General features: G+C 59.9%; 1 protein-coding gene across 9 annotated transcripts in view; it reads right to left on the bottom strand.

The window, feature by feature from the left end:
- Positions 1-9,059, bottom strand: part of LOC100351485 (tyrosine-protein phosphatase non-receptor type substrate 1) — a 41,225-nt gene extending 32,166 nt beyond the window's left edge. For 3 of the 9 annotated variants that reach the window (XM_051845170.3, XM_070051998.2, XM_089308149.1), the window contains exons 1-2: positions 8,927-9,059; positions 7,903-7,990 (exon numbers count right to left, since the gene is read on the bottom strand). In XM_051845170.3, coding sequence (XP_051701130.3) covers positions 7,903-7,981 — 79 coding nt within the window. In that variant the 5' untranslated portion in view covers positions 7,982-7,990; positions 8,927-9,059. Of the gene's footprint in view, positions 1-7,902; positions 8,506-8,637; positions 8,836-8,926 lie in introns of those variants that run through there. The other 6 variants (XM_089308145.1, XM_089308147.1, XM_089308148.1 and 3 more) reach the window with 4 other exon arrangements.
- Positions 9,060-17,410: the final 8,351 nt, after the last annotated feature.

Raw genomic sequence — 17,410 nt, 5'->3', positions numbered from 1 at the left:
GACGGAGGGCGAGATAGGCACTCGGGCTGGAGATCAGGGTCGGGGTGGGGGGGACCTGTAGCATGGCACCCACGTGGAGCCTCACGGCACAGAAGGGGCAGAGTAGCAGGTTTCAGGCCTCCTGGCCAATCAGTGATGCAGCAGAGGCTCCTTCCACTCCTCGTAACAACACAGCCGTCACGGGAATAGCAACGCTGACCCTGCCCAGAGCGCACCTCCCTGAATCTCCGCCGGGACCCAGCAGACAGGATTGTCTCCACCGTCGTTCCTCAGGGGACCAGACCCAGGCTCAGCGAGGTACAACCACGGGCCTCAGCTTGCACCTCCATCTATCTGAAGCCCCCCATCCCATCCCCACCAGACCACCTGGTGCCACGGTGACCCCTTAGGGGAAGACGGCCCCGAGCCATGGCCGAGAGTGTGTGGCATGTGGGGCGTCAGACTCCACCGGCCGCAGTCCCCGCGTATTCTAACAAGGCGTCTGCGGTAGGGCAGGCAGATTTCAAAGTGTGAATTCTGGGGTTTCCTGGCCAACCCTGGCCCCATTAGGCACTGCAATGGTCATGCTTCCTGATGCGTTAGCACCATGAGCAGGGACCTATGGTATGGTCGGGGCCCTGTGGCAGGATGTGTGACAGCCAGGGCTCAGACTCCGCTTTCGGTCAAGGGTCACTGCCTGTGTGACCTCACGGCTCCAAGACTCCTCTCCTAAAGGGAGACTTCCATACCCAGCTTGTTCTTCCCCTCAGCTAACAGGTGTTCTCCCACCTACAGGGTGCCAGGGCCTGGGGGGAGGGCAGCAGTGCACAGCCGAGACACAGTCCCTCTTCTCATGTAGCTTACATCCTGGTGGGGAGAGAAAGAATGAAACAGAGAGGTGTGCTGGGGAATGCACAGTGCACCACAGTGACAGAGGATCACAGGGGGCTGGGCAAGGCGTCAGAGGAGGTGAGGGTACCAAGGCTAGGGGAGTGCTTCCGGGGCGAGGGCAGCAGGTGCAAGGGCCCTGTGGTGGGAGAGCAGCTGGTGCAGAGGAGGGGCAGAAAGAAGGCGGCGAAGGCTGAGGTCCACGGAGGAAGGGGCAGGTGGTGAAGACGGCCAGATGTGTCCAGGAGTTGCCACCAGCTAAGGACACCTTTGCTCACTGGTGCCCTCTGAAAGGTTTGGAGCGAACTCCAGGATGACTTGAGTTGCTACCTGTGCTGCAAGGGAAGTGGGGGAGGGGTGGAAGCAAGAAAGCAGTGACGAGGGGCGTGGGCTCAACTCTTAGTCCTGTATCTAAAGGCTGTGTGTCCTTGGGCAAGTCACTTTACCTCTGAGTCTCAGTTTCTACATCTGTCCAATGGGTACAGCGATAGTTCCCATTTCGCAGAACTGTGCTGCGAATTATCTAAGATAGGACATAGCGACCCTCTCACACAGCCTGAAATGCTCGGTGAACTGGATCCTCCCGGGTGCGGTCCTGTCTCGGCTCACTCCAGCCATGCTGGACACAGCAAGGGCGGTCCGCCTCCAGGCCCTCCACCCCCACCCCCAACACTTGTTCCCTCGCAAGGCCAGCTCTCAGCCTGCGGCTCCCACGGCTGCTCCCTCCGTCTTATTCAGGCCTCTGCTCCTCGGAGGGGCCCGGTTCTTTCCCCTTGTCCTGTTCGGCTTCTCTTCCTGGTGCTGTCTCCGTCTGACATCATGCTGGTATGTTTACTTGGGTCTGTTTTGCTTCCTCAGCTGAATGCCAGCCCCAAGAGAGCAGGTGTCTCTGTGTCTCGTTCATGGTTGTTTCCCCAAGCACCAAGAACCACACTCAACAAACAGTACCTCCTCTCGGGTATTTGTTGAGTGCATATCCACCACTGAATGTCCCTAATAAGGCCAGCAAGTGGCTAAGCACAAACCGAGGTTTGGATCCTGGCTGAGCGGCCTGGAGAGGAGCCCGACTTGGCAGGGGTCGGGGGGGGGGAGGGGGGAAGGGGTCTCAGTTTCCCGGTCTGTAAAATGGGGATGAAGCCCCATGCACTGGGGCTCGCTGTGAGGACCACAGAGCGGTGCACAGGAAGGGACGTGCATCAGAGACGTGTGGGGAAGCGAGGCCCGGCCTTCGCAGGGCAGCATCCAGCCGGCCACGTGAGGGGCGGGCGGGACTGCGTCAGTGCAGAGACGGCCAGGGTGGAAGCTGGGTGCATTACATCACTCGTTCTCATCGTGCATATGTCTGAAATCTCCCCCAAAGAAACAGATGAGGAAGAGAGACCACGTGTGCGCCGAGCACTCCGCACTGACTACCGCCTTCTTCCTCGGCCTCCCAGCTCTGCAGGACGCCGGCAGGCCCCCGGGAAGCAGAGGTGGCCCTCGCCTCGCCACCCACCCACTCCAACTGCGCTATCTGGCTGCGAGGCCCTTCGCTTCCTCCCGCCCACCCCCCATCCAGATCTGATCACAGCATCTAACACCCTGCGCCCCCAAACGGATGCACCAGGAAATCTCACAGACACAAAGGACTCACTCTGTAGCCCCTCCAACTTCCAGCTTTGCTGTTTTGCCTCTTCCCGGACCCAAGGCCTGGCCAGGCCCCTGGCAGGGGAAATCCATCTTGCAGAGGCTCCATGAGAAGACTGGCCCCAGCCCCGGCCCGATGCTACCAGGAAAGCAGCTTCAGCTGGGAAAACAGAGGCTTCCTCCTCCAGCAGGGGGTCCGACACGCATCTTGGGAACACCTGCTGCCGTGGCTCCCGACAGGATGCACCAGCCATACGAGAGGGGCCCCAAGGCAGCGGGACGCCAGCACCCGCTGGCCTCAGTTTCCCTACCCATCAGGCAAAGCAAAGGCATGACATCACAGTTACCAACCCAAGGATCTGGGTGGTCAAGCACTCTGATGCTTACTGTGCAACACTGGACAGCCTGCCTCATGTCTCTGAGCCCCAGCTTCGTCACCAGCCAATGGGACGGATGATGACTGTGCACAGTGCCCACAGCAGCTGCAGAGACCCCCGGGGTCACACACACCAAAGTGCTGAGCTGTGGAAGTGGCTGGAAACAACGGTTCCTATTAGTGCTTTCTAGTTCCTACAGAATTTGGGATCCTGCCGGATTCCAGCCTTTGACGGTGGAATATTCCAGCACCGCCCAGTTGTAACAAGCCTTGGCCTAGGCCCCAGGAGGCTCGGTGTCCCCCGCAGGCCTTGCCACGGAGCGGCTGCGTGAGCTCCGCCAGTCCCTTTCTCTCTGTGGCTCCAGTTTTCTGGGCTGCACAATGAGGCGCTGGAGGAGACAGAAGGTTCTTACAAAACCCTCGAGCTGGCCAGGCTGGAGAATCCACAATCCCAGATCCTTGCATCCAGAAGGAGACACCTAGAGGCAGGCTGCACCCACAGCGCTCGCTGCCAGAGACAGGCAATTAAATCACTCCAGCCTGGGTTTGCCCGACTCGTCCAGCCCCCAGTAGCATAAAAGCTACAGGGCAAAACCCCAAGCTGAAAGACAGGCACCCACGGCACAGCTCCCATGGTTTCGTGAGTACCCACCATGTGCAAGGAGCCGTGCCAGACGCTTCACGGAAGCCAGCCTCAATATCATGAAGAAATCAAAACAGAGCAAAACAAGGATGATCACCACACTGGCTAGTACGTGCTGAGCGCTTACAACCTACTAGGCACGGCTTCGAGCAGCACACATGCATGCTTTGACGTCACCCTTGAAACGCAGCCAGTCATGTCATCTCTGACTTACAGACAAGAGCAGTAAATTGTCCAAGGAGGAAGTGGGGCTGGGATGGACACCCAGGGTCTCCAGCCTCTCCGTGGAGAGCCCCGGGAGTCACCAAAGTCGCAGAATCAGATAGGAGAGCTGACCCCATCTGTGTATGGGGACGAAACCAAGAGGAAGTAACGAGGAACCCCAGCTGGCGGCAGATAAAGTCCTGGGGGAGGTTTCAGAGAAAGAGGAACTCCCCTGGAGCAGGAGGCACAGAGGTTGAACCCCAAAGGATGAGCACAGTGTGGACGCAGGCAGGCGGGGAGGGACAGCGAAGGGCACCTGGGACGGCAGGCGTGGCACGGGCCACAGAGCAGAGATGAGGGTTTAACTGAGGGCACGGAGCCTTTCTCAGCCTGAGCCAGGCTGCACGTGAATGGGTGCCGCCCAAGCCACACACGGCCTGGTGCTCAGACGCTGGGGGGGGGGGGGTGGAGCTGGTGCAAACGTGGCCCAGCGTGGGGTGGGTGACCCAGGGGTGCCAGGGCTCTTGGCCAGCCAGCACTGCCCTCGGTCAGCTGGTGGCAAGCCGGGTTATCCTGCAGCATCTCCACGGGCTGGCTTGTTGGGAAACCCGGAGCAGAAGCAAGCCGGGGGCTGGGGAATGTGCGCAGGCCCTGCTGCAGCTTTTTTGTTTTTTAGAGAAAACTTGGGCCAACGGCTCACCAGTCTCGAGCTGGGGAGCGACATGACGTAGCTGTGTTGACAAGCCAGAAACCAGAGCGCATGCAAAAAGGCAGGGAGGGAGGGGGCCCCTTCCATCAGTCCAAGACTCCAAATAAGAAAATAACCTGTCGCACGGAGCCATTGGAAGCAGCGAGCGAGTACGTGTGGGATCCGTACAACGCTTTTAGACTGCCTTCCTCTCCCACACCCCCTCTCCATCTGTCGCAAAGGGCACCAGGAAGACGCACGGAGGAATATTCCAGCTCTGGGGGCCCCAGAGCCCGGCAGCCCAGATGGGGGGCTCTCAGCCACAGCGCTCCCAGGCGGCATCGGCTGTGAGGGCCGAAGGGCTGTCAGTGTTTCCACCCTCAGCAGGCTTTCCGGGACGCGCCTGTGAGTCAGCCGGAGACTTCTGCCCAGAGCGGGAGCTTTGCACAACCCTCCACGTGAGCCAGGAGGGAGTTCCTTTCAACTCCTACAGCTCGGCCCCAGCCGTCCTGGTTCAGCCGCTCCACTTCCCTCCCGGCTCCCCCCGGCTCCCCCCGGCTCCCCCCACCTCCCAGGCAGGAAGGCCTGTGTTCAAAGTCCCTGGGGTCAGTTCCCACCCCCATTTCCTCATCTGCAAAATGGGGCGAAGAGCTGACTCCTGCAAGGCTGATGAACGAGACTCTGCACATCCAGCCCACGGCCCCGGGGCACAGGTTCACCTCCCTTCTCCCCATGCCTGGGTCACACCAGGACTTCATACATCCATGACCCCGAGTAAGGTTAGTAAAGGCACAAGAAGAGCCAGAAATACCCAGAGAACATGACAGTCTAAAGGGACTCGCGGCAGCCTGAGCCTGGCAGAGCCACGGCCCCCCTTCCCCTCGCTCTTCTTATGAAAGAGGAAGTGAGATTACCACCACCACTTAGGAAAGTCCAGAGGAGCGGGCAGCACACCGCCCCCACTGAAGGGCACGGCTCCAGCTAGGAGCTATGCCGCCCCCTGAACCTCATCCCCAGCTGGCCTTGGCTTTCTCCAGGCCAGAGGGACGGCAGCAACTGGGAGGTCACCCAGAGGTCCCGGGCCAGGGTGAGGCCAAGCGCCCCGAACGTCGTCGGCAGGTGCAGGGGCAGGCCCCGTGGCCACCTCAACAGGCTGCCCAGGCCCAGGTGTCCCCGAGCCCCGGCCCCCCACCCCCCGCACAGTGCATCTGTGTTAGGAAGCAGGCCTCGCGCTCGCTCCGCGAACATGGGGTGGTGACTTCACCAGTGTCTTTTTAGAATTTCCCTTTGGCAGCATTTGCGCTGAAGGCAATCTTTAGAAACTTCTTCCCCTGCCTTCCCCAACCCAGAACATCCACATGACCAGCTCTCCCCACAACGGTGATCATGTGAAGGCACAGCAGTCACGTGACACCCCCCCCCCAAGGCTGACAGCGTTGCCTGAGACGCTGGGAGTCCGTCAATCCACGGCCACCTTCCAAAGCCTGACATTTGAGTTTCCTACTCGAACAAATCCATCTTCTTAGGAAATAGGACAACTTCCCTCTTCCACCACCCTGCCCTTCTCTCGGCTCTCTCTTCTGCTCTGTGGTAAATTCCAGGCCCTGAGTACAGTCCCATCCCTCCGTCCACATAAGTGAATTCCATGCCTGGGGCCAAAGGCAGGGACCAGGACCCCCGGGGAACCCACACTGAAGGATGCTGGGAGGCTGGAGCGGTGACAGCCACAGCCCAGCCCTCCCGTGTCACCCTCATGCACGCAACTCATCCTCACCTCCTAAGATTTATCTATCTCAAAGTTAATCTGGGCCCCTCTGCCGCTCCCACTTTTTCAGGCTATTGATGCTGAATGGATTGGAACGGAAGTTTTATGGCCCAATCTTTACCATTTTATAGATTGTTTTTATAGGCAAAAGGGAGAGAGCGGCTTGAAAGCAAGGTGTCGGCGTCCCCAGCTGGAGCCCCGGGAGAGGCAGGCTGCCGGGCTGAACGCTCGCTCACCAGTGTCACTGGTCATCTGCCTGGGGTGGAACCAGAGGGTCCCAGATGCAGACATGCAGAAATGAACTTGTGTCCCCCGGTGCCTGGCTTCCGGAAAAATCAAGCCCTTGTGAGAGCCACTCCTGCGATTCCAAGCCAGGAAGGCTGGCAGGGCAGGAACTTGGACTTTTGCAGGGTGCTAATGGCCGGCGCTGGCAGGAAGGAACAGATCCGAGATGTCACTCACCAGAGAGACATGGAATTTATCAGGGCTTCCTTCTGCCAGACAAGGGCCCAAGTGTAACTGCAAAGGCTGGGATGGGCTGGGGGCGGGGCAGGGGGGAGCGTGTGGATTCTGAGTTCATGGGAAACTGCAGGGTAGGCCCACTGTCCACCCCCACTTCTCCTTCCACCCACTCTTTGCTAGTTCTCCTTCTCACTGCTATCAGATGGTTACCATCTCCCAGCAAAGCCAAGAGTGGGGTGGGGGTGGGCACTGAGCTCCTCTTTAACTCCCTCCTCAAGGGTGGGAGGTACAAGGACCCCTCTGCCTATATCCCAGCTCCAAGAGGCAGAAAAACAAGATCCCCCTTCTCCTCTCCCCCATCCCCGGGCCCCGGCCCTGGTTAATTTAACACCAGTCCTTGCCCCTCCATCCCACACCCTCCCAGGAGCCCCGCGGTTTGGCGAAACCCTTTTAAGAAGCAGGACTTCTGAATGGTGACCTCACCCCTTGGCGAACACACACAGTAGCCTTCAGAGCTGGCCTGCGGGGGCCGGCCAGGTGTATGATGTAGGCCAACAAAAAGGCGTGCTCAGAGCCACAGGTAACAGCCCCTCGGAGCACCTGCGCTGCAGGGAGGCTGCCTGGAAGCCTCCTAAGGAAGGAGGGGGGAGGGGGACAGCTTGGTGGGGGGAGACCAGCCAGCCAGCAGCTCTGGCAACCACAGGGACAATCGGCTGCGTCTTCCCTGGGATCTGTTGATGGCAGCAGCTCGCCCGGGCCTCCCTCCCCGTGCACACACAAACACCACTTGACTCTGAGCACCAGAGGGAGAGCGCACTCTTCCCCCATTGCAACAGCCTGTTTCTGTTCCATTCCAGGCGGCACCGGGAACCTCGCCCCCCACCCCTCTCTCCCAGCCTGAAGTCAAACATGCAGAGGGAGAGGGGCTTCTGGGGAGCCCCGGATGCCTGCTCCCATAGCAGCTGGGCAGGGCTGGGGTGAACCAACTCATCCCTGTGTCCCGGTGCCCAGCGCTGTGCCACACTGGCACAGCCCACAGAGAGGGACGCTGCCGGGGACAGCTCTATCTTTGGGGTCCATCCTTGGCTGTGTGACCTTGGGCAAGTCGCTGGCCCTCTCTGGGCCTCAGTTTCCGCACCTGTATCCCTGGGTTACAGGCATCTCTCCCCCTAGTAATGCCCGATCTTAGCCGAGTGGCTCCCAGCGGCAGTCTGGGAGGCCTGAGCCCGCAGTTCGCGGAAGGCAGCCGAGGGGAGCTGGGGAGTGCTTACCTGACCCGGCGCAGGACGCGGCGAGCAGCAGGCAGAGCAGCGGCCCGAGGCGGCCGGGGGCCGGGCCGGCGGGCTCCATGGGCCGCGGCTGCGGAGCGAGGAGGGAGAGCGGCCGTGAGTGCGCGCTCGGGCGGGCGCAGGCTGGAGCGGGGAAATGACTAAGGCTCCCCCCCCTCCTCTCCCCGCCCGGCCGGGCTCCCCCCCCTTTCCCCGGAACGGGCGCCCGGAGCGGCTTAGGAGCCCCCGGCGCCGCCACGGTTTTCGGAGGAGCCACCCCTCCGCCCCCCAGGAAAGCTCGGCAGACGGGGAGGGGCAGAGACCCCGAGAGCGCCAGAAGCGAAGGCAGGAACGGCCAGGGAGAGCGGCAGGAGCGAGAAGCAGACCCAAGGGAGCCAGGCAGAGAGCCAGAGACAGAGAGAGGCGCGAGAGGGGGAGAAAGCGAGCGAGCGAGCGAGCGAGGGAGAGCGCGCGGGGCGGCGCAGAGCGAGACAGACAGCGCGGGAGAGAGGACGCGAGCGCAGGGCGCGGGGCAGCGGCCGAACCCGCCGCGCGGGGCCGCCCCCGCCACGGCCCACCCGCCCCGCCCGGGCTCCTCGCGGCGCCGGCGGCTAGCTCGCTCCCGGCCCGCAGTCCCGGCCGCTGCCCCCGCCCTCCCGGCAGCCCGGCCCCCTCCCGCCCGCGCTCCCCGCCTCCCGCCCGCCCCGCCAGGCTGCGGGGCTCCGGCCCCGCCGGCACCTTCTCTGCGATCGCCCGCCCGCGCCCCCGCCAGCGGCGCGCCCCAGGGGAGGGAGCGAGGGCTGCGCGCCGCGAGCCCGGCCCGGGAAGGCAGCGGCGGCCCCCGCGCCGCGCCGCGCAGGGGGCCCCAACACCCCCGCGCGGGGCACGGCTGCAGCCCCCGGCGCAGCCCGCGGGGCTCGGGACCGCACGAGCAGCCGCCGATGCGGGCCAGGGGGGAAGCCCGCGCGCTCGCCCCCCGCCCCGGAGCGCCCGCCTCGGAGCGCCTCCCACTCCCACCAGCCTGTACCTCCGCCGCGCGCGGAGCTGGAAGGCCGGGAGGCGCAGCTGGAGGCTGCCCGGAGGCCGAGCCCGGGCTGCACTTTGCGCAAACTTGTTTTCCTAAGGTCTGCGCCGCGAGCTGGCTACATGGTCCTCTTAAGGTGGACTGGGGAAGTTGCAACCGCCCGCCCCTGCTCCGGACTCCGGCCACGGTGGGTCCCGGCTTCCCGCTGGCGAGAGACTGCAGGCGGCGGTGGAGGGGGCAGTGGCGGGGCCGGGGACGTGTTTGCGGTCTCGCCCTGCCCAGGCGGCCCTGCCCCTGTGCCCCAAAGCTGAAGACCCCACTTGGGGATGAGGGTGGGGGTGGGCCGGGGGACCTGAGTCTTTCGGAGCCCGGCCGAGGTGGAGAAAAAGCAGGAAGTAAGTGAGGGTAGGGGGAAGGGGAGAGGAGAGAGAGAGATGATGGTACAAAAATAGCGTGTGAGTAGGAAGGACTCCAGTGCCGCCTGGAAGAGAGGCGCAGGAGAGGGAGGAGAGGGGCAGGAAGGGAGAGGGGGCCGGTCCGGGCCCCTTCCCGGGAGGTGGGTTCCTTCTGAGCAGGTGCTCTGGGTCCAGGAGGGCAGAATCAGGGAGGGGAAGGCCCGGGCAGGGAGGACCTGGAGGCCTGGGCTCCAGAAAAGTCAGGGAATGGTGGGGGGAGGGGGGGGCAGACGCAGCCTCTTTCCCGCGGAGAAAGCTCCCGTGCCCTGGGGAGTGCAGGTCCGGCCAGGCTGCTAGGGCATCTGGTGGAAGGGGGCCAGCACCAGGTTGGAAGGGAGCACAAGGCCCTCTGCTATTTGGAGGGTCTCTGAGCTGGCCATCAGCTTGGGCACAGCCAGCTTCCTTTCACACGGGGGCAGTGGCGAGGAAGTGAATGAACCAAGTCTCGGAGGGAGGCCTGGCTCTGTGTGGACAGAGCAGAGGGAGCTGAGGCCCAGAGAGGGCATATGCTTGCCGCAGGCTACACAGCAAGGCCTGGGGTAGAAGCAAGGCTCTCAGGCCCAGACCTTTGCAGTGGTCTCCCTCCCGCAGTCTGGCCTGCTGGTCAAATCCTGATCCTGATTGAAGACAGGTGCAGTTGTTGGGACCACGGGGCAGGCTCCCTGGGTTGAAGGCCTCTGGCCACCTCTCAGGAGCTAGCCCTGGCCTCATCCTTGGGGTGCCCCAGCTTCATCATCAGGAGGGAAACCCACGCGAGTGAGAACCCAGAAAGTCCACAGCGAGGCTCAGACGAAAGGACATGCTGGTGCCACCCGAGCAAGCATGACGCGAGCACGTGATAAACGCCCAACACGTTTGACGACCATCCCAGCGACCCCACTGGGCCGTACAAGGGAATGTTCATTTCTTTGGGAGTGGGAGATGACAGCAGCAGCCCTCACACAGGCCCCTGCGGCCCGGGAACTTCCATTCGAGAAGGGAGATGGACAAGTAGGCGAGTAGAAATAACTAAGGAACACCAGAAGATTGAGATCAGAGCGTGAGAAGAGATGAGCTCATTTAGGTAAGGGGCGCCAGGTAAGCCCCCCGCCCCCAAGAAACTGGGAGCTGAATCGCAACGAGATATTCCAGGAAGACTGAGGGACACCACAGATAAAGGCCCCCCAACCCAGGCTGGCTCCGTGGGGTTGGGCGATAAAGGGTGGTAGATGGTGGTCTCGCTGGTGGGCCTTGATGGCCCAGGTAAAGAACCTGTGTTTAGGTTCAGCCCCTGCCTGCCACGGCTATCACCCCAGAGCAGAGTCCCAGCTACTCCACTTTCAATCCGGCTCCCTTCTAATGCTCCCAGGGGAAGCAGCAGAAGATGGCCCAAGTCCTTGGGCCCCTGCTCTGCATGTGGGAGAGCTGAGTGGAGTTCCAGGCTCCTGGCTTCGGCCTGGCCCAGCCCTGGTTGTTATGGCCATTTGGAGAGCGAACTAGAGGGTGGAAGACCTCTCTGTGTATCTCTTTCCCCTCTCTCTGTTACTCTACCTTTCAAATAAATACATAAATATTTTTATTTTATTTTTTATTTATTTGAAAGTCAGAGTTACAGAGAGAGGAGAGGTGGAAAGAAAGAGAGAGAGAGGTCTTCCATCCGCTGGTTCACTCCCCAATTGGCCGCAACTGCTGGTGCTGAGCTGATCCAAAACCAGGAGCCAGGAGCTTCCTCTGGGTCTCCCACATGGGTGCAGGGGCCCAAGGACGTGGGCCATCTTCTGCTGCTTTCCCAGGCCATAGCAGAGAGCTGGATCAGAAGTGGAGCAGCTGCGTCTCGAACTAGCGCCCATATGGGATGCCGATGCTTCAGGCCAGGGTTTTAACACACTGTACCACAGCGCTGGCCCCCGTAAATCTTTTTAAAAAGGAAAGAAGGAACCTGTGTTTAGTGTGCAAGTGGGAAAATGCTGGAGGGTTTGGGGTGGGGGAGCAGCGGGTCTGATGGATGCATTCAAGGCTCCTCTCCGAGAGGTGTCAGGCAATCGGCACAGGGAGGAAAGAGATTGCTCTGCGGTGATCCTGGCTTCTGAGAAGACCGGACAAAGTCCCAGCTTTTCAGTCTGCATCAGTCCAGCACCACAGTGCATCTATGGTGGGAGTAGGGGTTGGGGCTGCCCCTGAGGCCGGAGGTGAGTTGGCCTCCTGTCCTGGGCTTCCAGAAGGCTCTGTGGCTCCCCGTGTCCAGGACACACACACACACACACACACACACACACACACACACACGTAGACCTGCCTGGGATTAGGAAACCGGGGATTAGGAAGGATAATAATGGAACCACCTGCTGGTTATAAATAGCAGCTTTGTCTGAAGGCGCTCAGTGGGGCTTCCCAACAAGGGGGCCTCCTGGGCCTTGTTCTCTGTCCATGTGGAAGTCACTTGTGTCTGACCAAGAGGGCTGAGAGGTCATTAGAGACCAGTGGGGCAGTCGGGGAAACTGAGGGTGGGTGGGCATGCCTCTTTCTGGAGCTCACACAGAGGGGTTAGGGCAGATGATTGGTATGAATCAGCCAGCCTGGGAGCCAGCAGCCTGGGCTGTGTGAGTTTCAGATCTCACTGTGGGGGCTGGCGCTGTGGCACAGCGAGTTAACCCACTGTCGGGAATACCAGCATCCCATGTGAGCTCCGGTTCAAGTCCCAGCAGCTCCACTTCCGATCTAGCTCCCTGCTAAAGAGCCTGGGAAAGCAGTGGAAGACGGCCCCAAGTGCCATGGAGTTTCTGGCTTCTGCCTGGCCCAGCCCTGGCTGTTGCAGTCATTTGAAGAGTGAACCAGTAAATGGAAGATTGTGTGTGTGGGGTGTGTGTGTGTGTGTGTGTAACTCTACCTTTTATGTAAATAAATAAGTGTTAAAAGAAAGGAAAAGAAAAGAAAGTGGGTTAGGAAAGGTATTCCAAGGAGATGAGAAGGGAAGCCAGAGGCAAATCTGGTTGACTCCCTGCTACCTCTGGAGGGCAGTCCCACGCAGCTGGCCCGTGCTCCCCACCGTCACCTCTGGGTGATCCATTGCCACCTGTCCATGTGTCACATTAGGTCCTTGCCCCTTGGTCAGGGATCTGCTGGAAGAAGCCTCGAATGAGGACCCAGAGGGACAGCTCAGGGACTTTGAAGCTGCATGCCAATCTGATGCATGCAGGTTGGGCAAAGAAAAGGAACATAGTTTTCTGTAGTTTTTTTGTTTGTTTGATCCTGGGTCTGTGACCTAGGAGTGACAAGGAAAACACTGACCTGAGAGGTCATAGGGGCACGCAAGTGAAAGCGACTGTGTGTGTGTGTGCATGTGTATGTGTATTGTACGTGTGTGCACACGCATGTGTGTGTCTGGAGCTTGCCTCTGCTGGCATGGAAGTGGCGTCCTTGTGGATGGCAGGCCCTACCATCCACAAGGCTGCCTGCAAAAGTCTGGGGAAAATGGAATGACAGCTCAGCGTGTCCTGGTGGGAAAACCTTTGGAAATGCACGCATAGCTTTTTCATAATCTGCATTTTTCCTTGAGCTTTTTGAAGACCCCCACCCCACCCCATATGCATGGACTTTGCACGTTTTGCACCAAAAGGAGCTGATGTTTTCAGTCCCCTTTCTAAGAGCTGTCTGAAGAACCCTCATACAGTATCTCCTGGAAGTCCCACCAGCTCCCCTGGAGTCCCACAGGCACAGAAACAAACTTGACCAGGGGCTGGGCCACGAAGGAACCTGCAGGGGCCCGGCTCGGCCTGGCACCAGCCCTGCCAGGCTCTGCGCGTCTCTTCCCGTGGCCCTGGGCTGGCGTCAGCAGGCAGGCCCACGGGGCCGCCTTTGTGTGGGGCCTGTCAGGAGGCTGGAGTTGCCAACGACCTATTTTTCTGGGCAAGAGGAGCCATTTGGAGTTAGAAGCCTCAGCTGTGGAGCCAGAACAATCAAAATAAAAACAGCCTGGAGTCCCGGGGAAGCCTCCGAGGAGGCTGCCGGCCAGGCTGGAGGAAAAGCAGGGTTGGGGGCCGAGGGGGGAGAGAATTCCCGGAGCCCCGGTCCTGCTCTCCGACCCTTCCGTGGCTTACTTCCAAAGCTCACAACAGCCCCTCTCCCTGCGTGGCTGTTAGTCCCATTCTGTAACCGTGGACACCGAGGCTCTGAGGATGATGGACTGGGCTGCCCAGGATGCTCTGGCAAAGGAGCTGGCTGAACCAGTCAGGATTGGAACTCAGTTCTCCAAACAACAGCAACCTCCATTGCTCAGCAGGTCCTGAGCGTCAGTGACCATTCTTGCGACATATGCAAGGTGTACCTGGGACGGGCGCTAGAAACTTCCCATTTTACAGACAGGAAAGTGGAGACTTCCAAGGCCACTGTTCACAGACAGCATCTCAGAGAGGATTTGCCAGGCGACCCTGTTCCAACAGCCGCCTCCACTCGGCCCTACAGGGTCCCATTCCCTTCCTTCCTTTGTTTTGTCTTCCTAGCATATGGTGCGTGCTGCCCCCATCACACGCGTCTTTATTGCATTTTCTCTGGTTCCTTAACCAGCTACCAGTCAGTGCAGCCAGTGGCCCAAGGGTCGGCCAGCTTTAGAAACAGATCCTGGAGTTCAAGCCCCCAGGGGTCTCTTGGACTATCTGCTGACTGGACAAGTTCCTTCCAGTCTCTGTCTCACTTGCCGGGACAGGGTACTGACAGAACAGTTCCTGTAACGTTAGGTCGTTAGGTCGGTTGTCAGCAATTGCCATGGTTGTGTCCCGGAGCTGCAGCCCTGGGGCCTTCAACAGTCAACAGCAGGTCGTGGATGAATACGTGTGAAATCTAAAAGTGATCTAGCTCGGCTCACAGAGGTGGAGTCAGCAGAGCCTGGATGAGAAGGCTGCAGTCCTCCCTCGCCCGAGGGTTTGCTGAAATGCAGATCCCTGGGCCCGCCCCGTGGCTTACTGCCAAAGCTTTCAGGTGCAGCCTATGCTGCTGCTGGCTTGGAGACCCACTGTGAGCACCACAGGGTGGGACCAGCTCATGAACCCCTTGCATGTCTGTCTGTCCTGTTCTATCCTCCTGAGGGCCGGACAGCTCCCTTTCCGAGACTGTAGCTGGTGCTTCGACACTGAGGGGCTGTGACAGATCAGTGAGCCAGGCAGGGCCTGGGGGAGCCGCGCTGTAATTAGTACTTCTCGGGGCAAGCGGCTCCGCAGACAGGCAGGCAGCTGGCCCGGCTCTGCTCGTCAGGGGTGGGGCCTGCTGTCAGCCCCTAAACACTGCTCTCTGGCTCTGGGGAGCTGGCTTCGTGCAGAGCTGAGCCCAGCTGTGCTGAGCTGAGACTGCCTCCACAGCTCGGGGTAGGGGTCCCTTGCAGGGTGGTGGTGGGGTGTGGGCAGAGTACCGGTTGCCTCAGTGTGCGTTGGGAGACCTGGGTCCGAGGGCTGACTCCCAAATGAAAACATGAACCACAGTTCAAATGCAGACACACTTACCAACCCCCAGCCCTGCAGGATGTCAGCGGATTCACTCGTGACACCTCATTAGGACTCTCTTATGGGGGGGGGGCACAATTCTTATCTCCATTTCGAGAAAACCGAAAAAGTGGCTTGGCCGAGAGTACACAGCTCTGAATCCAAGCGCCTGCTGCTGACCTCTGCGTATTCTGACTTCTCCTTTGCTGTGAACCTGTGGGCAGGCAGCTGACTCCCTTTCCAGTGCATGGGACGACGTAACCCAGTCACTGCACCTGCTGATCCAGGCTCTGCCCCTCACTTGCTGTGTGATTTTGGTGGTGGTGGGGTGGTCTCAGCCTCAGTTTTCTGATCTGAAAACAGGTTGAGGGCCAAGACTAACAGAGAGAGAGAGAGAGAAAGAGAATACAAACTTACAAGAGGTCTTCAAAAAGGTCATGGATGAAAAATCTATGTGCGGATCTCTTATCTCAAAATCTGTCATATCAAAATAAACTTCTAGTTGCGTTTGTCCCGAACAGTCTGAAGTGCCTTGTGAATTGGGAAAGGCTGCTGAGGATGGGCTGGTGGCTGCTCCCGCCCCATCGGCCCCATCGGCCCCTTCGCACTGTGCCCGTGTGTTCCCAGACGGGAGATTTCAGTGCCCTCATGGGCTTGTTGCTTTCTCTTCCTCCCTGCCCACAGTCCTGCCAGCCATACCTCTCTGCTCCACCTTCACGTAAGAACAGAACCTCGCCTGTCCCCGCCACCTGTGTCCCACACACCTTCGCGGCTCTCCCGCAGTAGTGCAGTCACTGTTCCCTGCCTGCCCCTTCCTCCCTGGACTCTTCTCCTGGCTCCTCCTTCCCATCACCATCTCCCTTGGATTTCCACTCTTCTCTTGGGATAAAATCCCAAGTGCTGCATGCAGCCCTCAAGGGACCTTACATAGAGCCGTGTAATCTGCCCCTTCCCACCTCTGACCTCACCGTCCCTCGTCCCTTGCTCTCCCACCTGCTCCCCGCACTCCAGCCAGCCTTGTCTTCTCAGGTTTTTACAACGTGCGCAACAGGCACCACAGGACTTTTGCACTTGCTAGACCCTCTTTCCGCAGCAAGCTGCCAAGTCCTTCCTCTGGGTCTCTCTCTCTGCTCAATGGCACCTCCTCAGAGAAGCCTGTCCTGACTACCCTCTCACATCCCCCCTCTCCTGGGGGACCCGGAGTCATGCTGGAGAAATGGGAGGGTCTCAGGCTGGCCACGGAAGCAGCCCCTACCCACTGCAGGACTGGAGCTGGCCTCCTGCATGGTGGCCCCAGGAAGCCAGACCCTCTCTCCTTGCCACTTTGCTGATGCAGGTAGCATATAAATGTGTTTACTAGGTGCCAAGGCCTCTCCGACTCCCATCTGGGCTCCACGCGGGCTCCTGTTTTACCAGCACCTGGAGCTGTGCCTACCCAGAGCAGAGCCTCAAGAAATAGGTGCCGACAAAGTGAAACAGGGAACCGAGCAGGGAGCGGGCAGGAGGAAGCAGGGAGCAGCTCTGCCTGCCGTGGCATTGGCGGCTCCACGGAAGGGTTCAGGCTTCGCTGCCCCAGGGCCTGGCTTGGCCTGGGTTTCTTCGAGGAACAGGTGTCCTCAGTGAACTCCCAGCTGCCTTCCCGGGCAGGGAGGCCAAGGCTCTGGCTGGCCTCCTTGCTGCTCCCTAGAGGAAGTGTTCAGCCCGGGCAGGAACTGACATGGCCATCAGGGAAAGCCCAGGCAGCCCACGCCACTTTCGCTGCTACAGCTTCCTGTGAGCTGGGGGCTGGCCTCGGGGCAGCAGGGGCCATGTTGTCCTCCAATGGGGCAGGACAGTGCAGGGAGCTCTCCCCACGTCTTGTGGCCACCCTGTGCTCCAACACCAGTCTCGCCCAGCTTAGGATTGCTCCGTTCCGCTCCCCTGTACCCTTTGCACAGATGAGCAAACAGAGGCTCTGTGAGGGGAGAGATTGCCCAGGCAACATGCCAGGCAGTGGCACAGCAAGGTGATGGACCTGCATGTGCTTTTAAAAAATTACTTATTTATATTTGAAAGGCAAAGTAACAGAGACAGAGGGAGAGGGAGAGAGAGAGAGAGAATCTTCCATTTCCTAGTGTACTCCCCAAATGCCCGCATCAGCTTGCCTGGGCCAGGCCAAAACCAGGAGCCCAGAACCCCACCTTGGTTTCCCATGTGGGTGGCAGGGACCCAAGTGCTTGGGCCATCTGCTGCTGCCTGGCAGGTGCCTTAGAAGGAAGCTGGATCAGAAGCTGGGTCAAGTGCAGACTTAAGTCCAGTCACTCCGATATGGGGTGCGGACCTGCTGCACCCTAATGCCGGCCCCCACATCTGTTGATATCAAATCCCTTCCTTAACTTAACCCCATCCTTAATCCCATCCACCCTACCCCTCACCCACACCCCCCCAAACTCCTGGAACTCCTGACTGGGTTATACCTGAGGCTCCACCTTTAGCGTCTCCTGTCTCACTGTCCCTCTTCAGCCAAGAAAAGTGCCCCTGGAACAGATGTGAAGACTGAGGCACAGAGGGAAACGTGTGGCCCAGGGTCTCCCTGCTCGGCG

This window comes from Oryctolagus cuniculus, chromosome 11, assembly GCF_051225735.1.
Source record: "Oryctolagus cuniculus isolate XC-2025 breed Fujian yellow rabbit chromosome 11, ASM5122573v1, whole genome shotgun sequence".
In the NCBI taxonomy this organism is placed as follows: Eukaryota; Metazoa; Chordata; class Mammalia; order Lagomorpha; family Leporidae; genus Oryctolagus; species Oryctolagus cuniculus.
The sequence above is the reverse complement of the archived record's forward strand: the minus strand, read 5'-3'. Positions and strand labels throughout refer to the sequence as shown.